We start from the raw sequence: 25,165 nt of genomic DNA, 5'->3' as shown, positions 1-25,165 counted from the left end.
GTACTCTTCAAAGTGGGCAAAGACTTGACTAGCCTGGTGGGCTTAAATGACAAGAGAATAGATTTTGGTCAAGCATTAATTTGTTTTAGAAACTTTCTTTAGGAAGATTATGAGAAACAGCATGCAGTTTGACAATGGAATCAATTACCTAGGGCCACACAGCCTTCTAGGCAATCTTCTGGGGGCCACATGGCAGCGATTGGCAGAGCCAGACACAAAAGTGGGCAAAATGAGTAGGCGAGTATCCACATAGGTGGACGTGCTCCTCTCCATCCTCCATCCAGGCAAGCAAGAGGCACTATCAGAGTTCAAGGACACCTTCCAGCCAGTCAGAAGCTCTCAAGGAAGGTACAAAGCAGGGACAGTGAGGGGTGTGGCTTGGAAGGGGGTGTGGCCTGCGAGAATCCCGAGGGGCAGATAAAGAAGCCTGGAGGGCTGCATTTGGCCCCCCAGGCCTGAGGTTCTCCACTCCTGGTCTGCAGGCTCTGTACTGACTGGCTGTGGCTCTCCAGATTTGCAGACTAGAGTCTTTTCCAGATTTATCAGAGATTGAATCTGCAACATTTTGTATGAAAGGTGCATGCCCTACCACTGACCTACAGCCCTTCCCTTAAAAGGGAGCTTAGGAAATTGCTGTTCTTACGTTTAGTATGACAGCGGGTTCAAACTGCGGCAGGTGATGTACAAAGATGCACGATCCGTGAATCCAAGGAGCAAAGACACTGCTCCAACCTGACTTTACCCACCCCGTGTCTGATGTATTCCAAAACACATCTGAAGGAGTCAGGTCCATCCAGTGCCTGTTGAGTGGGAAAGAACGCATTTGAAATCAAACACTGACTCTGGGCGTCAAGATCCTAGGAAGGAGGTGACAGGATGACGCAGCAAAGGTGTTGGAAATCTGACTGTTAGGAGTTGGTTGAGAAGTACAAAGTCCATATGGGCAGTGAACTGGATCACAGAGTGAAAACTCCTCACCTACACCAATGTTTCCTCCCTGTTTTAGTGGCGTTGACAGGATAGGACTTTGGGGAAGAAGTCCATGGCCCCACTCAGCAGAATGGAGGAACCCCCCCCAAACCCTCCTGCAGGTCTATCAGAAGGAATGCCAGTATGGGATACCAGCACCCAGCACCATCTATACATTTATAGCACCATAGTGCTACTTTAATAGTCATGGCTTCCCCCAAAGAATCCTGGGGACTGTAGTTTGTTAAGGGTACCAAGAGTTCTCTAGGAGACCCCTATTCCTCTTACAGAGCTACAGTTCCCAGAGTGGTTTAACTAGGGGAAGGGCCACAGCTCAACCGCAGAGCATCTGCTTTACATGAAGAAGGTCCCAGGTTCAATCCCTGGCATCACCAGGGTTGGCCTGGGAGAGATTCCTGCCTGAAACCCTGGAGAGGCACTGCCAGTCAGTGTAGACAGTACTGAGCTAGATGGACCAATGGCCTGACTCAGTCAAAGGAAGCTTCAGTCCTGTGTTGTGACAGAAAAGTTACTTTTTTCAACTACAACTCCCATCAGTCCCAGCCAGCGTGGCCACTGGATTGGACTGATGGGAGTTGTAGTTCAAAAAAGTAACTTTTCCTAGCTCTGGACAGTACTCAGTGGTATGGAAAACCAGCACCTCTTTTTTTGCTGCCCAAAATGGCAACCATTTTGTGCTGGCACCCACCCAAGACACTTTTACCAAGGTATGAGTAATGGCACCTCATTTTTTTTACCAAAACAGCACTGTGGTTAATAATCAGCCCCTCTTCCTGGGGAACTCTGGGAATTGTAGCTCTGTGGAAGGAATAAGGGACTCCAAACAACTCTCAGCACCCCGAACGCACTTCCCCTTTGAGGGGAAGCCATGACTCCTCAATTGCTATCAAAGTGCTTTACATTTATAGAGAGGAGATGGCCTAAGCCGAGTCTAAAATCTCCCTGCACCATTTCTTGAGCCTACTGTCTCTCTCTCTCTCTCCCTCCCTCCCTGCCCTCCCACAATCTGTGCATGTTTAGTGGAAGGACTGAACAAGGTCCTCTGCATGCAACCCATTTGTATTTTCTTCACTTACGAATTGCTTCCTATGAAGGACCTCGAAGCGATCTCACAATCCAATGAAAACATACAGAAAACAATTGTGTGTATATAAAACAATGAAAACATCTGCATATATAACAATAGTTTTGGATCCAATGCAGATACTGACCGGCATAAAAATCTCCAGAAAAAAGAAAAGTCTTTAATAGGCACTTAAAACGACAATGGAGACGGCGCCTGTCTGATACGTAATGGCAGGGAGTTCCAAACGGCAGGTGCCACCCAGTGGAGGCTGGTCCATTAGGAAAGCTGAGGCACTGCCCCACCAACCTCAGTCTGGTTTCAACCAGCCCCACTTGCCTGCCTTCTTATTTGAAATAACCAGTTCGGGGGTGATGGTGGCACTGCCTGTCAGTTTCTTCCTCCTTACTCTGTGTTGCCCTTGTAGAACTCAGCTGCGAGGCCGATGGGGACAAAACTGGAATGAGTTGGCTCTGCCTGTCATTGGCTGTGGCGCCACCTGCTGTTGGGCTCCTTGCCTTCCATCCCACCAGTCCCAATGGGCACCACCCGCTACTGGTGCCACCACACTAAAGGCCAGATGTCAACGATATGTGTAATGGACTTCCTCATAAGATGGTATCTGCAGGAGACCCTCTTCTGCAATGTGCAGGATGGTGATATTTAGCCCCAGTGAGCAGTCAAGTGGCTGCATTTTGCATCAGCTGCAGCTTCTGGGTCAACCACGAGGGCAGCCGCACGTTCAGGACATTGCCGTTCACTGTTTGGATATTGCATCTGTGACTGCTAAACTCTGGCAGGTCAGGCATGGGCTCGGCTGCTTTCCCCAGCTTGAGCTTCCGATCTGCCTGCCTTCATCTTAACTGGAACCTTTCCTATCCCACAAGGGCCCTTTGCACCCAAATCCAAAATGCACCGCTCATATATTCTCCCTATTTTGTGATCATAAGAGTTTGAAAGAAGTCAGAAGACCTTACCTGCCACTTGACGTAAATCCAATGCCGTAACTGCACTGGGAATGTTCCACCATTTTGGGGGGGCCTGTGCTCCCACTCGTAAAATAGATGACCATGGGCTCTTCGCTTGTTGTCTTAACGCAGTAATGGCTGTCAGGTGCTGCCCTTAAAAACAATGATGTTTTATGTGACCAACATGCAGTACTGTTGCCTTTTGCAACTGGGGTACATTTCATGAATGGAACCCCTTGGTAAGTTTCTCAGCAACTGGGAACCTGCATCAGCATCCATTGAGACAAATCCAGTAGGTCTCTGTACACCACCCACGTTTCATGGACAAGGTATGCATTGCACATAGTTATAGCAGGGCTTAGGCACACTAGTCAGCACTCCATTAAAAGGGCTGGTTCTCATATTGTACACAAACAAAGAATGGCCCATAAGCAGCATTCTAAAGAATATCACTGCTATGGGTCATAGGTTTTCAATCAGATTTCTGTGAGTGGCCTATTGGTGTAGGCAGTCACCCTAGACTTGACAAAAAGAATGTTGGTAACCCCTGAAAAGGGGTTCCAGTGATGTGATCTCTTAATGCTTCAGTGATGTGTCTCTATGGGAGCTATGAAGATCCAAGAAAGAGAGATATAACCCATGGCTAACACTTTGCATGCGCCCCCAAGAGCTTTTTGTGCCCCCCCCAAGGATAACATAATGGGGTAAATGTAACCATATGTTACTCTTGTTTCATGCTCTACCCATTACAATGGCACAGGCTGAAAATACCCACTGGAAGAGGTCCTTAAAGTTCAGCCAGCCATCTCTGCCGCTGTCGGACACCAGTAGCTTGGTTTTCAGAAACTTGCATTCAGGCACGACCGAGTCCACTGCTGGGGCCAATGCATCGCTGACGACAATGCATTTGGCTTTCGAAGCATGGAGTCTGTAGGAAATGTCTTTAGCTGTTAATTGGGATGTCCCTGGAATTAAAACAATGCCTGGAAAAGAAGCAGGGGATGAAATGAGCAGAGAACCCAGAATGTGGGGTCTCCACGGTGGGGAGACTGTGTTTTCTCAGGGTGTTGGTCTACAGATGGGAAAATCCAGGTTCAAGTCCCCAGTCACCTATGACACTCACTGGGTGACCCAGGGACAATAACTATCTCTGAGCCTAACAGGGTTGTTGTGATGATAGAATAGGTCAGGAGTTCTCAGCCTGTGGACCATGGACCACCAGTGGTCCACAAGTTTCATTTAGGTGGTCTGCGGCATGTCTTTGAAGAGCACCTACCATCTGAATTCTACAGAATTCTCTGGAGTTCAAATCGTAATACAATAAAATACAATATAAGAAATAAAAGAAGCAATAAAAATGCATTTAAAATCATACAACACCCAGCACAGCACATTGCAGTTGCTACACAACAAGCAGGGGAAAAATCATTAAGGGGTTTGCCAAGTCCCTCCCCAATTTTTCAAGTGGTCCATGGGGAAAAACGTTTGAAAACCACTGGAATAAGTGATGGGTACGGTGCCCTGAGCTCCTTGGAGGGAAGATGGTATATAAATGCAGCAGAGGAGTGGTTCCCAAACATTTTCCCCCCACGAACCACTTGAAATTTGCAGATGGTCTTGACTTCCGGGAAGGGTGACTTAGCCTGTGCCTGCTTTTGAGACGGGCTCCTGCCTCAAAAGAAGCTTATTCAGATATATCAGTCAGTTTTTTCTTTTTTTTTTGACTGATTAAACTTCTCCCGGGTAGGGAGAAACGAAGAGATTAACCTCAAAGCCTATTTTTGTTGGGACGACCAGATCTCATTAATTTATGGGACGAGGTCCAGCCGACGAAGGTGGGACGGATTTTTAACAGCAAGCTCTATCTGATAAAGCGAACGTTCACCTTATCTTCTAAGAGAGAACGCACTAACAGGCAAGCACCCTTCTTTCTATATTTTTCTTTTACTTGACTTAAATTGTTGCTGTTTAAAAGAGATTTGCCAGATTGATCAGTTTTTGACATCTCACTGGGGAGCCGTAACTTCTCTCTGCTACGCACTAATTAATAGCTTATCTCTGTTTTTGTTGCAAAAAGCTGTCCTGGATTTGCATTCTAAAGATACACACAGAAGAGGGATTTCTATTCCAGATTTTTATTTTGAAAAATATTATACTGTTTTGAGACTACTCTCTTTTTGGTCTATTTTATTTTGACGAATCTGTTTCTTGACGATTGCCATTAATTGTTTCGATCCTGGGAACTGCATTTTGTTTACTTAACTATTGGAGAGATAAGGCTGTCTGCTCTGTTTATACTGTGATGTCACCAAGTTTGGAGTATTAACCCAATTGTTGCTGAAATAAGAAGTGGTTTTCCTATATTTTTCTTTTAAAATGGCAATTAAGAAAGTGGCTGAAAATCTGGAAATAACTATGTTTCAGAAAATAATGGATGAGATTGAGATAATGAAAATTGAATTGAGTAAAATGAAGCAGGAGATTAAAGATATAAGGGTCCCTGTGAGAGAGGTGACCCTGGAAGGGGTCCCTGTGAGAGAGGAGACCCCGGAGATTGGAACAGGGGTCCCTGTGAGAGAGGTGACCCTGGAGACTGGAATAGGGGTCCCTGTGAGAGAGGAGATCCCGGAGATTGGAACCAACGTGGAACAGGAACAAGATTTGGAGTCTATGGACTTTAGAAATAAAATCTATTGTTTGGAACTCAATGTTATCTCTGAAGAAATGAATGAAGATTCTAGAGATAAAGTTATCAATGGCATGGATAATCTTCTGGACTGGAATGATGTGATGGAGCCCAATATAGAGAAAATCTATGGAATTAACTGCAGCCATGTGACAATGGAAAAACTTTTAAGAGATGACCCAGTGTATTTTGAAAAAAAGAACAGAGATATGATTTTACAGCAGTATTTCAGCAACCTATTCAGAATGGATGGCAAGAAAATATTTGGGATAGAGGTAATCCCCATCAGACTCTTACTATATGACTATGGCTTTGACAGCAAGATTATTATGGAATACTGATAATGGAAGATTGGATATTGAAATTACTGGACTTAACAAGACTACTGAAGATGGAAGATGGAAAATGGAACTAATAGAGATAATAGAACAATGGCTACTGAAATTATTGAACCTAACAGATTCTGATGTGATGGATTAATTGAAATGTTTATTTTGACTATGGTTATGACAATAAGATTATCATAATTAGTAATGAGATGGATTAATCGATATGCTTATCTGGAAAAAAAAATTGATAGATATATTTCTTAAAGAATTGAAACCTCTCTTTGACTTTTTGTGGAAAGAATAAAGTAATGTTTATGAGATTTGATGATTAAGTAAGATAACTACTGGAGGAAAGTGATTTTATAATATGACTTAAGAGACAGGATTGTTATATATTATAGACTTATAACTGATTTGATCTTTGACAAATGGGAAGTCAATATTTTACTCTTTATTTTTTATTTTTGTTTTTTTTTCTTTTTTTTTCTTTTTTTCTTTTTGTTTAACTATTTTTGATTTTGTTTTTTGTCTTTGAATGTTTTATGATTTTGTCTTGTATGTTTTATGAAAATTTGAATAAAAATTATTGAAAAAAAAAAAAGAAATTTGCAGATGGTCTTGGCGGAGTGCTTAATGGGTTTTCTGCCCATTGTAGCAATTGTAATGCGTTGTGCTAGATGCTGATTGACTTTAAGTTGTACTTTTATTGCTTCTTTTATTTCTTATATTGCATTTTATGGCATTACAATTTACATCTCCTAGAATAAGAACCAAATATAAGAAATAAAAGAAGCAATAAAAATTCAATTAAAAATCAATATGTTTAATGCAGGCATGCTGTGGACCATCTGAGTAAATCTCGTGGACCCCTGGTGGTCTACAGGTCACAGTTTGGGAACCCCTGCAGTAGGGGAATCAATAAAATAATTCTGCATTTTAAGATGTAGACCTATTGGAACTATATAGCTAGTTCAGGCTGTTTTTAACTGTTTTTAATTATGTGTTTTAAAAATGTTATAACCAGCCCTGGGACCTTGGGGTGAAGGGTTGGGTAATAAATTCTAATTCTAATTCTAATTCTATTATTATTATTATTATTATTATTTTATATATATCTGAAAAGCAGTCTTGGGAGTTTGCAATTCTTGAACAGAAGACCAAGGGGAACAATCCTGATCTCTTTTCTTACCCTGTTTGCGTGTGTGTGTGTTTTTTCTCACCCCTCCAGTTGCTCTCTACCTGTCCCTCCAGATTTCACATGTGTAATTACCCTTGCAGATAGACATCTGAAAAAGCAGTCAAGGAAGCAACTGAGAGCAGAAAAGCAGTCGGTGAGATACCCCTAGCTCAAGGCTGCTTTTCATTCTAAATGAACCTGTTGAGGCTTTATCACGTGCATTTGCCTGTTATTGCAAGAACCTAGGAACTTTCCCTATACAGGATCAGAGCATTGGTCCACCTAGCTCAGTATTATCTATACCAACTGGCAGTGGCTCTCCAGGATTTCTGAAACGGTTCTTGCCCAGTCCTACCTGAAGATGCCGAGGACTGAACCTGGGACCTTCTGAGTGCAAGACAAGATGCTCTACCACTGAGCTATTGCTCTTCCTCAGAAGTATATACAACCCAAAGTATACTTTCCCAAAAGTCCAGGTTTAACATGCCCGCTCAAAGCTTCCAGGCAAAATATTCAACTCCTTAATATAATATAATATAATATAATATAATATAATATAATATAATATAATACAATACAATACAATACAATACAATACAATACAATACAATACAATACAATACAATACAATACAATACAATACAATACAATACAATACAATACAATACAATACAATACAATACAATACAATACAATACAATACAATATAATAGCCTAAGAACAGAAGAAGACCTCTGTTAGATCAGGCCAAAGGCTCATCTAGCCCAGCATCCTGTTCTCAGAGTAGCCAACCAAATGACTATGGGAAATCTGCAAGGAGGACCTGAGTGACACACACTCTCATAGAATCATAGAATTGTAGAGTTGGAAGGGGCCTATAAGGCCATCGAGTCCAACCCTTTGCTCAATGCAGGAATACAACTTAAAGCATCCCAGACTGGTGGCTGTCTAGCTGGCTCTTGAAGGCCTCCAGTGTTAGACGCCCACCACCTCCCTAGGTCATCGGTTCCATTGTTGTACTGCTCTAACAGTTAAGAAGTTTTTCCTGATGTTCAGACACAGTCTGTTTTCTTGTAACTTGAGTCCGTTATTCCATGTCCTGCACTCTGGGATGATCGAAAAGAGATCCTGGCCCTCCTCTGTGTCACAACCTCTCAAGTACTTGAAGTGCGCTATCATATCAATCAATCACTGCACCTTGGAATTCCCTCCCCTTAAATATTAGACAGGCATCATCTCTCTTATAATAATAATAATAATATTTAATTTGTTAGTCGCCTATCTGGCAAATGGCCACTCTAGGCGACGTACATTAAAATGAGATAAAATACAACAGTAACAATGCAGTCATATTAATAACAGTAAATAAAAATACTGGACAGTCATCAATACATATAAAAACAATTATATTAACAGCATACGATAGATGACAAGATCAAGGAGATTTACCCCTCCCAAGGACCTCAAAGACCTGTTGGAATAGCCACGTCTTCAGGCCCTTGCGGAATACCTCTAGGGAAGGGGCATGTCGAAGGTCACATGGGAGGGAGTTCCAGAGAGTGGGGGCCACCACAGAAAAGGCTCTCTCCCTAGTACCCACCAACCTCACTATTTTGGTTGGCGGGATTGAGAGAAGGCCTTGTGTGGCTGATCTAGTTGGGCGGCATAGTTGGTGGCGGTGGAGGCGCTCTTTCAGGTAAGCTGGGCCGAAACCGTACAGGGTTTTAAAGGTTAAAACCAACACCTTGAATCGGGCCCGGAAAACAACCGGTAGCCAGTGTAGGTCAAATAATACTGGCGTAATGTGGTCCCGGCGGCGGCTGTTGGTAAGTAAGCGCGCCCCTGCGTTCTGTACAAGTTGTAATTTCCGGGTCGTTTTCAAGGGTAACTCCACGTAGAGCGCATTACAGTAGTCTAGACGAGAGGTGACCAGGGCATGCACCACGAGTGGAAGCTGTTGAACAGGGAGGTAGGGTTGCAGCCTACGTATAAGGTGTAATTGATACCAAGCTGCCCGGCTCACAGCCAAAATTTGAGCCTCCATGGACAGCTTGGAATCAAGAACAACCCCGAGGCTGCGGACCTGGTCCTGTAGGGGCAACCTCACCCCATCAAACACCAGGTCAACATCTCCTAACCCTCCCTTGTTTCCCACAAGTAGTACCTCGGTCTTATCAGGGTTCAACTTCAACCTGTTCCTTTCAGCACCTATTGAAGACCTTCCTTTTTCAACAAGCCTTTTAAGTAGAGACCTTATCCCAGTCTGTGTCTGTGTTGGAATTGCTTTTTAATGTTTTTAAGCTTTTAAAAAATATTATTTTAAGATGTTTTGTTTAATATATTTTTGAAGGTGTTTTGTTTTAATACATTTTAAATTATTTTGTTATTAAGATGTTTTAGAGTACTTTTAGTGTTTTTGTTTGCCACCTGGGTACCTTCTGGGAGGAAGAGCAGGATATAAATTTAACAAGCAAGCAAGCAAGCAAGCATCTCCGCTCCGGCTTCTCTTCTCAAGTCTAAACATGCCCATTTCTTTCAATCTCTTCTCATAGGGCATTGTGATTCCCAGCAACTGGTATTCAGAGACATACTGTCTCCAACAGTGAAGGAGAATAAAGCCATTGTGGCTAGTAGCTACTCATACTTATTGTCCATGAATTGGTCCCTCTGAAAGCCTTCCAAGCCTTCTTCTAAACTGTTTCTCTTGAGACTCTTTTGTCCTCCATGATATTCACTAACCTGTTCGCATGCAAGCCACGTTCAGTAACCACCACTCCGGAATCTTGGGCAGAACCACCAAGATCCGGTTGCCTCTTTGCAAGCTACACGGGTCAAGGAGCACGTTGGCAGCTTTCCGGGATAAGACCCCCAGTTCCTCAAAGGTCCACTTCACCTCTTCCCTCTGGTCGCTCACCCACCAGAAGGCCCCGTTGGGAGGCCTCTTTCCATCCTAGCAGATAACATAAGAAGTTATATTTCTTATAATATAAAGTGGAAGGCGAGTAAAGAGTTCATATAATCCACATAGAAATGCTCATGTGTGAATCAGATGGGATTTTGTAGAGTACCTGGAAATAGACTTGCCTTGAGATCAGCCTTCATGGGAATACAGGAAGCTGCTCATACTGAACAAGACTGTTAGTCCATCTGGCTCAGTATTGTCTATGCTTTGGCCATGATTTCTGGGGCTGATGGGAGTTGTAGTTCAGCAGCATCAGAGAGGAGTCAGGGTTCCCTGCACCTGGTCTATACTAACTGGCAGCATTTCTGCAGGGTTTCTGACAGGGGTCCCTCCCAGTCCTACCTGGAGATGCTGGGGATTGAACCTGGGGCCTTCTGCTTGCAAGGCAGATGCTCTCCCACTGAGCCATGGGCAGGGTCAGCAGAGGGAGCTAATGGCAACTAAAGACAGGCGGCAGACGTCACAGACCCAAATCCTTCTGACTGCAAGCGTCAGATGACCTTGGAGGGCTGAATCCAAGGCTTCCTTCAGTCTCTTAGCCTGGGGAACACATCACTGAACAAAGGCACCAGTTCCTCTGTGCTCTAAGGAGACCATGAAATTCCACATATTACCATCAACGTCCTGTTTTTCCAAGCAGCCATGGACCTGTCCCCAAAGCAGTCAAATTCCTACCTTTTCCACTTGGGTCCACCTGTCCAGAACGTCACTGGCAAAATTGAAGTACTTGGGCACCTCCTTTTCGCCCCGGTTTATCACTTCGTAGTGCGAGGCAATAGGTGAGATCAGGTGCCTCTTGGCTTGATGAAGCAATGTGTGTGGTGATCGCAGACTCCAGAAGCATTTAAACAAGGTCTTCATGGCAACAGCACATAAGGCATCTTAAGACCATCAATCTGTCATGTTTATCTGCAATGACATGTTTGAAAAGGAGACGCTGAATCTTCTGTCAACCTCAGACATTATGAGACATCTGATACAGTAGGAACCTAGGAACAGACTTTATACCAAGTCAGTTTAGCTCAGTATTGTCTACACTAACTGGCAACATTTCAGATTGGGAACTTCCCAGTCCTACCTGGAGATGCTAGGGACTGAACCTGGGACCTTTTGTACGCAAGGCAGATACTCTACCACTGACCTACAGCTGTTCCCTTCAAGATTGTGAATTCCCAACGTATTAACAAATCACTCATCTCCCAAAGGTCCCCATGCAAAATGGATGGATGGCATATTGCTGGCCTGGGCACCTTCTGGGAGGAAGGGTGGGGTATAAATTTAATAAATAAATAAATGTACAGCAGTCCCCTTTTTCACAGGTTGCAGATGTGCAGTATATAAAGAGAGCCAATGTGCTGTAAATGCACCATGAGTTCCATTTTTATATCAATGTCCGTCTACAGCATGTCTGTGAATTGAACACTGATACTGCAGTCTTAGGCTGTATTAGTAGAAGTGTAGTTAGTGTCCAAATCATGAGAAGTAATAGTTCCACTCTGTTCTGCCCTTGTCAGGCCACAATTAGAGCACAGCATCAAGTTCAGGGCACAACATTTTAAGAAATGCTTTGATAAACTGGAGTGTGCCCCAAGGTGACCAAACTGGAAAACCAAGCCCTATGAGGAGCGGTTGCAAGCACTGGATATGTTTAGCCTGGAGAAGATCAATGCAAGACAAGATGTGTTCTTCAGATCTCTTCTCATGCAGAAGATGGAGCAATCCTGTTGCTTCAAAATTTAGGATTGGAACCAAGAGGTGGAAATGACCAGGAAGCAGATTTCAGCTATAGTTTAGGAGAAACTTCACAATGGTAAGAGCTGTTTGACCACCCTTCTGCAACCTGGTTCCCTCCATGTGTTTTGGACTCCAGCTCCCATCTGCATTAGCCAGCATGGTCAATGGTGAGGGATGATGGGAGTTGTCATTGAAAGTATTTGAGGGGTACTGGGTTGGAGGAGGCTGTGTTTGACAGTGGATTGCTTCAGGAGGTGGTGGGCTCCCATTCATGGGAGAAGCAAAATCTAAGCAACCATCTCTCTGGGATGTTCTAGTTGCATACTGCGTTGTAAGTCTACTGTGGCCAGTGTGGTGCAGTGGTTAGAATGTTGGACTGGGACCTGAGAGACCAGAGTTCAAAACCCCCACTTGACCATGAAACTCATCGTGGGCCAGTCACAATCCCTCAGTCTAATCCTGTTGGTATCATGCCTAGCTCTGATGTGGTACAGGCACTGAGTCCTTAGATAATGAACCACACACCCCATGGTCAAGGACCTTGAGTAGCAGGCAGGGCTCCCTGCATCCAAAGCAGAGAACCCCCTTGAGGGACCCTCTGGGTTGACACCTGATTAAGAACCCCTGAAGCTGTCAGAGGAAGAGGTGGAGTTGCTCCCTAGTCCTCAAGAGTGCCAGCACCAAAAATTTTGGTTCTGTAGACCCAGAGTAGATCTATGCATGAATAAGGGGACTACTTGTAAGCCATCCCCGATGCTCCTCCACTGCCAGCAGCTCTTTTAAAGACGTGGTTTAGGAGGCCAGAGTATATGAGGCCTTCCTCTTGAGCCTACTTATTAGAAGCAGCATATGTCTCTGGCTCTTTGTTCCCTCTCCTAGTCATGCTTTCTGTAATATTGACCTTGTGCTGTTCCTAGATATTTTGGACCTAGCCTGATTCTCTGTGCTTGACCTTGGCTTGTTGAGACTGGGGTGCACCTTGAGCCTGGCTCTCTTGGGCAAGTGTTGTGCTGAAAGTCTCTGTCCTCCTCAGACTGATACCCTAGCCCTTGAGGGCACCTCCTGGAGCGCAACAGTGAGGATTATATGGAGAGGGGGACACCTATGTATGCCACCTTGGGCTGCTTGGAGGAAAGGCAGGCATAAATAGAACAGGAGGGTGGGCTAAGTGTCCTCCAAAGCCCCTTCCCATTCTAAAACTCTATGACTCTATGGCAGTCTTGCCTCTTCCCTGTGGTGGCTTGGGCACATGGGGATTGGTAGGGTGGAAGGTAGGGAGGCCGACAGCAGGTGGAGCCAGTGACTGGCAGAGTCACCCCCTACCTCTTGTAAATAAGAAGACAGGCAAAGACTGGCTGAGAGAAGACTCAGTGGAGCAGTGCCCCATTTACCCTAACTGACCAGCCTCCACAGCCTCTTCCTGTTCCCTAGCCTGCTCTGGTACTGCCTCTTCTCCTTCCCCTTTCTCCACCTCACTCACGTGCAAACTGGAAGAGCCCAACCAACAAGGGCCTGAGATGGGAGCGGGTTGTACCATTTCCATCTTGTATATCCATCACCCAGATGGCTGGGTTCTAAACTGGAGGAGGAGACAGGCGTAGTAGCAACAGCAACCAGTTAGGCAAGAGCAGAGCAAGTGGAGCTTGTCCCATGAACCTGAATATATGTAAGTTGGGGTGCATTATAAACATTTCCCTATTTTTCTCTGACATTGGGGGCAGAGGGGAATCAAGCCTCTAAAGTTGGTACAAGGATGTGTCCCGGACTTAGTGAGTGACAACAACTGTGCTACCTCCTTTTCCTGAACTTAACAAAACTCATCCCCCAGCAGTGGTTGTCGACTGTTCAGTGTGCTCTGCAACGATATGGGACAAATGTCCCATTTATTAAAAGGTAGGGAGATTACATAGTGATGAGGTGCCAAACAGGCAACCAGTCTTTCAGTGGTATTCAATGCTAGTCCAACTCAGAGTAGACCCACTGAAAGCAATGAAGCTAAGTTAGCCCTGTCCATTAATTTCAATGGGTCTTCTCTTAGTAGGACTAGTGTTGAATACCATTCTTTATATTTGATGCCTAAAAGCATACCTGTTAAGTTTCAAGTGGGACATGTGTCAGTTGCATGCCTCTTTTTCAACAGCATGAAAGGCTGTTTGCCAGTGACTGTACTTAAAGTGATTGCCGTTATGCCTCTGCTGTTTTCTGAATGCACACTAGATGGCGACTGGTCACCTGGAATCACTCTAAAACAGAAAGAGGAAATGTTTAAAGTTGACCTCTTCATGTTTTCATTTATTCCTCTTTGGAGTAAGAACTGCTGATATGTTCTTTTAGAGAATTTGGAAGATCAGGGGTGTGTGAGCAATTTGTGTGAGTGCAACTACTACACTCTACTGGCGCCAATGGGACTGGTGGGGCAGACGGCAGGGAGTCCAACAGTAGATTGAAACAGATCCAATGACAGGCAGAGCCAACTGGTCCTAACTTGTCCCCATCCTTTTCCCTGCCAAGTTCTACAAGGGTGAAGCCGAGACTTAGGAAGAGAGTTGACAGGCAGTGCTACCTCTGGACTGGTTGTAAGTAAGAAGGCAGGCAAGTGAGGGCAAATGAAGGGTAGATTGAGGTTGGTGGGGCAGTGTCCCATTTGCCCTCATGGACCAGCCTCAACTGCTATAGTGTGCTGGAAAATGGAGAGGTGGGTAGGGATCTGTCCATTTTGGTTCCCTAGTTTTCTCATTTTTTCAATCTAAAATCCAGTTTTCCACATTTATGCAGTAATTTGTTGTTGTTGTTTTTAAAAAAATCCTAATAAAAAGCTATCAGCTTTTAGTGCAAGTTTCTCCTAATAAGCACATTTTTGAATTGTTGTTATTTCAATTTACCACATGCTTCCTCCAAAAATGAGCTCAGGGCAGCAGTTTTGTATGCAGTGTTGATTGATGTGACATTTTTGTTTGTTATTTTCACTAATATATGCATTTTATGCTTGCTGTCCCCTCATATATGCCTTTTTCTAAACAATGTTTGGTTGGAGAACTGCATTGCACAACTCAGATAAGTGTGAATTTCAAAAGATGGCTGTGTTTTGGTTTTCGCTCTGTTTCAGAAAGTGCAAATTTGATAGATTTGCTGTTAAATGCAAACTGAATCAAATTTCTCACCCATCCCTAGGGAGGTAAGGAAGTACTAGGGACCACTTCCAGAATTTCTTTCCAGGTATTACATTTTAACTTTGTACGCCACGAGGGATGGACAAATCCATTGTATTATTATTAACAGAGCCCCCCCCTTGCTAATGAGTATTGCTTTAAAATATGGTGATATACAATGACTTGTTTTGCATGACACTGTAAGTCAAGCTATGGCTTAGTAAGAGTGTCCAAACATTTGGGGGATGGGGGGCTCCTGGAGAGGAACTCACAGTTGCTTTATTCCTCCCAGGTTCTCTTACTGCTGGGCCAAGCCAAACTTGGACTTAGCATGTTGTCCAAACTGGAACTCATGGTTAAACTCTTTCCTTACCTACGTTGTGTGAACCAGCTCATCTTGAGATGAGTGAGTTCTGATTTTGCATTAGCAAAACTATAAATTCTTGCAATGACCAGTTTGGCAACTTTGCCTCCTGATCCCTTGTTTTCCAAGACTCCCAGATAAACCAGAAGCCTTCCTTGTAAGTTGTGTATTTGCTGATCAGGGGTTCTCGTAAGGTGATAACAACTTCTGGTGTGGAAAAACAAGGAAGGGAGGAGAACCAGCACTTGGGTGGATGACCTTGTCAGGATTGCTTGATTAGGATTCGTCTGAGCCATGTAAGAGCTCTTTCTAGGTCCTAGAAGCACCTTTATGATAGAACTTGGGGGAATTGTGGGATAAATGCAAACACAGTCAAGCTAGCTCTTTTCCTTTCCCTCTTTTTCTTTTTGAGGGGAGATCTGCTGCTCTCATTAAGCTTTCCCTTCATTCCACAAGACTGTATACAAATATATCTTGCCCTCATATCTTGCACATTGGCTCATTATATTAAGCATTCTGTGTGCTTAATGATAACAGATGAAAAAGGGCCTTGGGGGCCATTTTAAAAGACTGCTTGTCATTGAGAACACACAAACTGCACCTTACACCAGTGCTGTCCCTTTTTTCAGCCTGTGGGACAGATCAAGAGCTGGCCCATTCTCCAGTGGCCATTTATGGACAGCTGTGCGGGACGGTCCACCTATCAATCACTGGATGTCATTATCACGTCAGGCGCCAACTTCTAAGAGGCTCACTGTTGGTGCTGAGCCATTCTAGGGCCTAAGAGTAAAGACACATCCCATGGTGCATGTGCAAGGATGTGTTTGCTTTCCATGGGGCTGGGATGCCCTAGATTTTCATCTCCCCTCTAATAAAAAAAGCTTTGCCTGCAGTTTGGTGGTTAATAAGGAGTGAGATGGGCAATTTAGATGAAGAATGTCACTTCCAAGTGCACCCACAAACCAACCACAGCGTATGGCTTAAAAAATACACTAGATCAGTGGTTCCCAAACCTTTTTCCCTGTGGACCACTTGAAAATTGCTGATGGTCTTGCCAGACCATTTAATGATTTATTTCTGCCTGTTGTAGCAATCATTGTGCTGGATGCTGCATGATTTTTATTGTATTTTTATTTTATTGCTTTTATTTCTTATATTGTATTTTATAGTGTTACAGTTTGCATTCCACAGAATTCAAATTGTAATAGAATAAAATACAGAATGAGAAATAGAAGCAATAAAACAATTAAAAATCAATATGCATATTTAATGTGGGCATGCCACAGACCACCTGGATGAAGCTTGCGGAACCTCTGTCCTAATGCCTTCACACACCTGAATGAAGCTCATAGCCTACAGTTGGGAACCCCTGCACTAGATAATACCTTGAAGTAAGAATGGGCAAAGCAGTCTATTCCTAGCCTGTGTCAATTTTGCAAATGTTCGTAAGTTCATTTTATCCAGTTTCCACATCAATCTGATTTTTTTTTAAAAAATTACAACTGCATGAAAGTTCTCATTATTTATTTTACAAAATATGCATTTTACCCTAAAATATGCATTTGGATTTTTTTAAAATTAGGGTTGCCAGGTATCCAGTTTTTGCCCAGAGACTCCAGATTTTTTTGGGGGGGGCTCTCTGGGTTTCTGGAAGAGTCACCTTAATCTCCAGACTCTCAGCTTTAATTTTTTTTAAAAATTAAGTTTTTAGGTGGTCTGGTTCATAAGATATACACCAAAATGTCAGCTGCCCCCCCTCAACTTCTGGTAAATCACCTCAAGGGAGGCTGCTCTATCCCCGCGCTTTCCGGTTTGTAGCCAATAAGTGAAGTCAGGGTTGTGATTGTTGACCTCCAGGCAGGGCCTAGACCCCATTGCAACACCAGAAAATGGTTGTTTTTTCCTGTTTATCTGAAAATCTCATAACCTGAGTAAGTACATAGCTTTCCGTTTTTTTCTCTCTTGTGTTTAGGAGTCAAACAAGTTTAAATTTTCCTGGGCTGTTGAACAGGGCAGTGTTTTGAAAACCTTCCCAATATGAAGCTTTAATCCAATACTCACTTTTCTGGGAATAAACCTGCAATGCTAATCCCACATACCCAGAGTAAACACCATTGAATTCAACAGGACAAACTTTTGAGTAAACATGGTTAGGTGGTGCTGTAAATTAATAGGGCTTTTGAGTAAACATAGCAAAGAATTGTGTTTGTGTTGTAAATCTTTCTCCTCCCCTCCAATCCTGCAATTAGGCAGGGCTTGCTTAGGTTTCACAGTTTTTATTATGTAAAAAACAATAGTGATTTTGCAATCACCAACTGGTTTGACAATAAACTATTATGTATGTATTTTTACATCTGCAGTGTGTTTGTGTATATGGAGTCTTTCCAACAACCCTGTGAGGTAGCGTTGGTGACTGGAAACCAAGGCTGCTTACAACAAGAGATAAATCCCTTTAAAATCCAATAACCATAAAAACAAGTATAAACAGTTGCAAAACAGCTTAAAGTGGCATGATTCTGAATTTTGGGTTGGGTGAGTGAAGTTCCTTATCACTTGAGGTTGCAGTTCTGTGCACGCTTCCCTGTTTGAATAACCCCCATTGAATACATTGAGACTTGCTTCTGAGTAAACAAACATAGGATTGCACTATAAATATCTTTACAGGTTGTGTTAATAATAAACATATTTGATAGTTATGCAAATATTTCTTCATACTATGTCACAATAAGTATCTGATTTCATGCTATGCACATTATTTAAAAAAATCCTCATGAAATTTCTTCAGCATTTTAATGTGATTTTCTCCTAACAAATACAATTTTGCATGCAGTTTTGACTAATGTACACATTTATGCAAGCAATTTATCCTAATATAATGCAATTTTTGTATGTTATTTTCACCAGTATATTTGTGCACACGTTCCCCCAACATGTGCATTTTTGGAAACATAACTTAGTTGGAAAACTGCACTGCAAAATTCAGACAAGTGTGAACTTTGAAGGATGGCTGTGTTTCAGTTCTCATATTGTATCAGACAGTGCAAATTTGATAGATTTGGCTTAAAATGTGAACTAAATCGAATTTCTTCCCCGCCCTACTTTCCATTAATCCTTTGTTCAACCCACACTTTTCAATGCATTTCCCTGCCACTTTCCAAACTGTACAAAGTGTTTTTTAAAGTGGATTTCTTGCACTATGGCAACAGTGCTTTAATCCATGAAGCCTTCGTCCAATGTTGAGAAAAAAATCATACTCATAGTTTTGGGGGTATGTATTCTACCTCAATGAGATTGCCAATGCATGGTGGGCCGATATCTTGACCCCAGATAATATATTTGTGTCTGTGGTGTCAGGAGAAGGGTGCTTGACAATACCCAAACCCCTAGAGCTAGAAAACACTTATTTGGGGAGGTGGAATGTTTCTGTGCATTTGACTCCAGTGTTCCTTGTTGACCTGTCCCTGACATTAAAAAATGGGTTTTTTACTATGCCAATCTGCTAACATTGGCCAGGGTAGTAAATACATCCCAAAGCTTTTTTGGGACATTTTATGTTCCAGGTGGTTTTTTGTTTGCAGAAGGAAAGCAGTAAGTGGCAACTGGCTGAAACTTGATAACATTACAGAGGTGACAGTTTATGTCAGTGTCCTAGAAACTGTGTATAAATTGCCCAATGAAATGTGAGCTAGGGTTTGGTTTTGTCCCTCTAGACTGGTTAAATGTGCAAACCTAGAATTCCTAATAGGTGCAAAATCTCTCATGCAAAATACTAACAGTCTGGAAGCACCCCTGTATTGTGACATTCAGAGAAATCCAAAATCCAAAGAAGAGCCGCATTCTGATCCATGCGTTTGTCTGAGAAGTGCAAATCAAGTCAGGTCCCTTAAAAATGCAGACTGAACAAAATTCTTGAGCATAGCTATCCTGAAATGATACAGCCCCTGTTTGTGAGAATTATGGCTCAGTTCTAGGGAGGTGACGGAGAGCTGGGGTGGAGGAATCCACCACAGGGACTCTGGATATAGCATTTTTATTTTCATTTCTGGATTTGGTGAAACTGGCAAGCTTAGTGAAATTGACAAGACATTTTAAAAGTCTTTAAAACTTTGTTTTTAAAGCCTTTTTTAAAAAGATGTTTTGTTTTAATATGTTTTAAAGATGTTTTGTTTTAATATGTTTTTAAGGATATTTTGTTTTAATATATTATAAAGTCTGTTTTATGATGTTTTAAGAGTGTTTTTAGAGCTTTTGTTTGCCGTCCTGGACTCCTACTGGGAGGAAGGGCTGGATATAAATCTAATAATAAAATAAATAAAACAAAGGCTTTTCCTCAATGTCTTATCAGGTTTTTAATTAAACTGTTTCTATGCATATGTATGAGCAGTGAGAGTGTGAGATTGTTTTACATGTCTGATCTTTAAAGTTTTTTTAAGATGTGTTTGTGTTTAGTTTTTAAAAATAATTTTCTATTTATTTTTAGTTGTATTCTTTTATCGCTGATGTGTTTGCTGCCCTGGGCTCCTTTGGGATTTAATTTAATAATAATGAAAATTTAAAAAATCAAAAAGTAAACTGGAGCAACACAGAGACTTCCAAACTTCCATTCCCTGTCCCTTCCTTTTTTTTAGAGCGAGCACACTGTTAGGAGCGCTAACATATCACAGAGGGAGCAAGCTCAATCCTGCTTGCAGCAAGCCCAGTCCTCTATCTCCAGGTGTGTGGGAACTGAGCCACGTGGCCTGCTGATAAGGCTATGGGCATTTTTAACTATAGAGAATACAGTCTAGGTCCCCTTCCTCCCCTTCTTTGGTGCTTACAACGTGCTAGGAGGACAGAATGAGAACTCTGCGGCTGCTTGTGCTGACTGCTATAGCGTGCCTGCCTTCTTCTTCAGCTGAAGGTGGCATCGGCCCAACAGAGAAGAAGCCAAAGAAGGCCAAACTCCCCCAAATCAAGGAGGAGAACAATGTTCTGGTCCTGAAAAAGAGCAACTTTGATAGGGCCCTGAATGCAACCAAATACCTGCTGGTGGAGTTCTGTAAGTATTCCTTGTTCCAAAAGAAATGATCTAACTTTTACAAACTCAACAAAGAGTCTTGTGGCATCTTAAACTTAAATGTTTAATAGTGTTAGGAATGGATATAGTATTGGTGCAGGCAAGGAGTGAGGATGGGAGAGCATTGCTAGTTCGCATTTAAAGGTGAATCTACCTAATCTGCACTTTCCAAATCAATATAAGAACCGAAACACAGTCATCCTTCCAATTTTGCACTTCTCTAAATATTGCAATGCAGTTTTCTGGCCAAGTAATGTGTACAAAAGATGCATGTGCTAGTAAAAATGCATATGTTTATAATAATTCATTAATAAAAAACATTGGGGTTTAAGAACATGGCTGTAGCCACAGATATTTCTATTAAACTTTAAAAAGCAGGGAAATTGGGTGGCTATAGTGAAGGCAGGAGACCTGACCTCCTCTCTGTGATATTGTACTGCCCTACGAATTTGTAAAAATGCAAACACAATGTGGTGGTCTTTCACAGTCCAATTCACTTTCTGTATAGCTTGGAAGAATTTGGTAACATGTGCCTCTGAGCATATGGTGAGTGCTGGCAACACCTGCAATCAGCCCAAATAACAGAAACAAGATATGTGCTGTGCAGGTCTCATTTTAGCAGGGAGGAAGCAACAATATTAAGACAGTTGATGTAGTTCAGATATTCACTTTAAATGTGTTTGATTTACTTTGCAATTTTAGTCAAGTTTCCTATGGTAAATTCTTTTCTTTTGCTTCGTTTTCTGTGAAGATGTGAAGTATAGGAATGCTCTGCAAAATTTAGATTAAAAACCTCCAAAAACAATTGTGGAATAATGGCACTGATGACTGTGCAGAATAGTGTCCAATTGACATGAGAAGTATGTCAGGCTGCAGAAGATAAAACACTGGGAGATGAATGAAATAAAAATATGCAAATTTTAAGTGTGCTCTATGTTTTTAATGGACCATGCCCATCCTTCATTAACTGGAGAGGTTTAAGCATAGCAGGCTGAACATATGCATCTTTATCAGGCAAAGTTTGTTTTTTCCCCAACAGCTAGATTCATTGCTTAGGTTGCAATATATTGTAATCAGCCTGATTTTATATCAAAGCTCCAGTTTTGGATACAACTGTTAATGCACCCACAACAGATATAGAATATAACCTCCAGCATGAGTGTACTGGCTGGGGCTGATGGGAGTTGTAATTCAAAACAGATGGAGGGCGCCCTGTTGGGGAAGGTTGCCCTAGATTGTGGCTACAGAGAGAAGTAGAAAAGGTAAAGATGACCAAGTGGGGAGAAGAGGTGGGCCTCTATGCACAGCTCAAGGACAAAAAGAGGGGAGGAGGAGTCTGGCTGAGAGAGGGCCCCGAGCTCAGTGGCAGGTGCCTCACAGTTTGCATGGAGAAGGTCCTAGGTGTGATCCCTGGCATTTCTGCTTTGCAAAGGCATCTCGTGTAGAAGCACTGTGCACTTTTTCTGAGACCTTATAGAGTTGCTGCCAATCAAGCGTAGACAATACTGGGCCTCTTGGACCAATGGTGTAGCTCAGGATAAAACAGCTTCATGGATCTTGCTTTCTAAATAAATGAGCCTGACTTAACAAAATGCTAGGTACTGTAAATTTCCCCAAGGCCTGGAGTGGAAGGAGAATGAAGAATTAGCTCAGGCACACCTTGCTCCCAATGCTTCTCCCAGGAAACTCAATCCCACTTCTCACACCAGTGTTGTGCGCCTCCCCAATCTCCGAGTGGTGAGATTTCAGGGGTCTGTGCGCTCACCCTGGGTTTGGTTTCCTTTGGGAAGAAGGTCAGCGGAGAGTGTGGTGTCTGTATGAAATATGGTTTATTTATTTAAATTTATTTATTTACACACATTCCAACCTGAGCTTAGGATGGAGGGGTTCAAGGCATCAGCAGTCCAATATCCAGCTTTTCCATCAGTTTTACAGGAGGCATCCTAAACAGGGCTGTGGAGTCGGTATGCCAGACCTTCGACTCCTACTCCAACTCCTCTATTTTTCTACTGTCTGACTCTGACTCCTTCATAAATGGCAAATGTATACAGCCCAATCCCTGGGGCTGATGGGAGTTGTAGTTCAAAAAAGTAACTTTTCCAAGCTCTGGATTCACGTGATGGTGATGAAATGCCTTGTGCTACCATTTTACTACAGTAAATTTGTTATTACTAGTTAATATATATTTGCCATTTATGAAGGAGTCGGAGTCAGAGTCGGAATCGGAGTCGGTACATTTCTACCGACTCCGACTCCAACTCCACCCAAAATTGCTCCCGACTCTGACTCCACGACTCTGACTCCACAGCCCTGATCCTAAAGCCATCGTGCAGAGAGCCAGCCTCTCTGCCTGCCTCCAGTTCCCAGCCGTTCTCTAGGCAACTCTCCAAAAACATTCAAAGCACAAACCTCTGCTAGCCACCAGGAAGGGGGGGGGCTCTCCTGAAGAGTTTCAATGATAAAAGGATCTTCCTGGCCCATTCACCAGTTGCTGGGCACCTGATAGACCCATTAACAGGCTGGCCACTCTATTAGCTTAACAAAAGAAACTCATCTGACCAGCAGAGCCAGCCCCAAGGCACAGGGTTCCAAATCAGAGGCTGGAAGGGGACCCACAGGAATCATCCATTCCAACCCCCAAACTCACAGCAATATTGTTGCTTCTTCTCTCCAAAAACAAGACCAGCATAGCACATATTTTGTTTCCGTTATTTAGGCTGATTAAAGGTGTAGCCAGCACTTAACATATGCTCAAAGGTACGTTACCAAATTCTTCCAAGCTACACAAGAAGCCAATAGAAACACTGAACATATTTAGTAATTCCTGTGTTGAGCAGGGGGTTGGACTCAGTGGCCTTACAAGCCTCTTCCAACTCTACTATTCTATGATTCTAGGTAAGTAAATGGGGTTCCTTTACAAGATGAATTGTTTGATCATTTGCATCCTTACTGAGTTCAATGGGATTTACTCCCATTGCAGCTTTAGGATTGCAGCTTTAGATTTCATCCCATTAAACACAATTTCTGAGTAGACATACATAGGTTTGTGCCATCAGATCTGCCCCAACATCCCTTGACATCATAAAGAACAGTATTCACCCCTCACTTCCAATGATTGGAAGTTATGATGGTATTCCAAAACCCTACTAATCCTTTCATCATAAATTTAGATCTAGATCAGGCATTGACAGCCTGTAGCCTTCCAGATGTTGTTGGACCCAAACTCCCCAAAGCTCCAGCCAGCATGGACAATAGTTATGGCCAGTTATGGGGACTGCAGCCCAGCAGCCTCTGGAGTTATGCAAAAGTCCAAAGTGCCTGACTTTACCATGACTATTTACTATTCCTGAAACAAATTAATGGATAGGGCTGCCCAATAGTATGCCTGCTTATTTGAATGAATTAACTATAAGATGTGCAGACAGACACAATTCAGTCACCCATGCCTATATGGTTTACAACAGGAACAGCCTCTTGGTGGAGGAATGTAGGAAAGGAGGGTGTGAGAGAAGATTGGAAAGGACTGGAGGGATTTGGGGCCAAGGCTGTCCTTTCTCAAGAGGCCTGGGAAAGAACTGGGGGAAACAGAACTGGGAAAGGAATTACTGAAAGAAGAGCCTTGCCTGCTTTCCAGTCATTTGCATCCCAGCGGCACGGGGTGGTGAAAGGCCCAGAGGGGAAGCCGCAGCAAGTGGACGTTGCTGTTGAATTGCTGCAGCTCCGCTCCAGGCATTCTCTCTACAGCTTGGGGAGGGTAAAGGGGTGGACTGCAAACCGACGGAAAATAAATTAAATCAAGCTGGAAGATAAACAAATGGCTTCAAATAGACTCTAATCGAGGCAAGGGGTAACAGAGGGCTTCGCGTTGAAGTGCCAAAGAGCCGAGCCAGCAAGCGCTCTGGCCAAGGGAAGATTAAGCTGCAATCTGATATGGATTTACCGGGGAGTCAGTCCCAATGAACCCAAATGGAGCCGACTGCTGAGTAGACACGTATTGGATTGCAGCCTTGGATATAAAAAGCGCAGGTTGGAAAACCCAGCCCTGACAGTCACTCCGCATGAACTGCAAACATACAGCAGCCCCACAGAAAGACAAGGCTTCACCCTGACCCCACATACCAAGGAGGCTTTTTTTAAAAAGAGAAGGGAGCGCCCCCCTCCCCTGGCTCTAAGTATGCATGCGCTGAACTATCCTGGACTCCAATGCCAAAGTTCTTTAATTAATATAAAAACAGCCTTGTTTTCTTTTTACTTTCAAGTGCCTAAAGATTAAGCTCTGAGGATAAGGCAAGCTCAGGTTTAGCATTATAGGTTGCCTACGGCTACCTTTTCCCGATCTCCATGTATGGATGTGAAAGTTGGACAGTGGAAAAAGCAGATAAGAGAAAAATCAACTCATTTGAAATGTGGTATTGGAGGAGAGCTTTGCCGGTACCACGGACCACGAAAAAGACAAATAACTGGGTGTTAAAACAAATGGAAACAGATCTATCACTAGAAGCTAAAATGATGAAACTGAGGTTATCACACTTTGGACACATCATGAGAAGACATGATTCACTAGAAAAGACAATAATGCTGGGAAAAACAGAAGGAAGTAGAAAAAGAGGAAGGCCAAACAAGAGATGGATCGATTCCATAAAGGAAGCCACAGACCTGAATTTACAAGATCTGAACAGGGTGGCTC

General features: G+C 43.0%; 2 protein-coding genes across 6 annotated transcripts in view; one reads left to right on the top strand and one right to left on the bottom strand.

The window, feature by feature from the left end:
* The window catches only part of LOC133372106 (acyl-coenzyme A synthetase ACSM5, mitochondrial-like), a 45,107-nt gene that overhangs the window by 15,366 nt on the left and 4,576 nt on the right, over window positions 1–25,165 (bottom strand). Inside the window, exons 2-7 of one of the 4 annotated variants that reach the window (XM_061600388.1) lie at window positions 13,998–14,152; window positions 10,851–11,084; window positions 9,953–10,163; window positions 3,797–4,004; window positions 3,031–3,174; window positions 644–800 (exon numbers count right to left, since the gene is read on the bottom strand). In XM_061600388.1, coding sequence (XP_061456372.1) covers window positions 644–800; window positions 3,031–3,174; window positions 3,797–4,004; window positions 9,953–10,163; window positions 10,851–11,036 — 906 coding nt within the window. In that variant the 5' untranslated portion in view covers window positions 11,037–11,084; window positions 13,998–14,152. Of the gene's footprint in view, window positions 1–643; window positions 801–3,030; window positions 3,175–3,796; window positions 4,005–9,952; window positions 10,164–10,850; window positions 11,085–13,997; window positions 14,153–24,101; window positions 24,295–25,165 lie in introns of those variants that run through there. The other 3 variants (XM_061600390.1, XM_061600391.1, XM_061600389.1) reach the window with 3 other exon arrangements.
* Window positions 20,012–25,165, top strand: part of PDILT (protein disulfide isomerase like, testis expressed) — a 41,390-nt gene continuing 36,236 nt past the window's right edge. Inside the window, exon 1 of one of the 2 annotated variants that reach the window (XM_061600393.1) lies at window positions 20,012–20,460. In XM_061600393.1, the coding sequence (XP_061456377.1) occupies window positions 20,259–20,460 (202 nt within the window). In that variant the 5' untranslated portion in view covers window positions 20,012–20,258. The remainder of the gene's footprint in view (window positions 20,461–25,165) is intronic. The other variant, XM_061600392.1, reaches the window with a different exon arrangement.

The sequence above is a fragment of the Rhineura floridana genome, chromosome 17 (genome assembly GCF_030035675.1).
Source record: "Rhineura floridana isolate rRhiFlo1 chromosome 17, rRhiFlo1.hap2, whole genome shotgun sequence".
Taxonomy (NCBI): Eukaryota; Metazoa; Chordata; class Lepidosauria; order Squamata; family Rhineuridae; genus Rhineura; species Rhineura floridana.
This window is presented reverse-complemented; position numbering and strand designations above follow the sequence as displayed.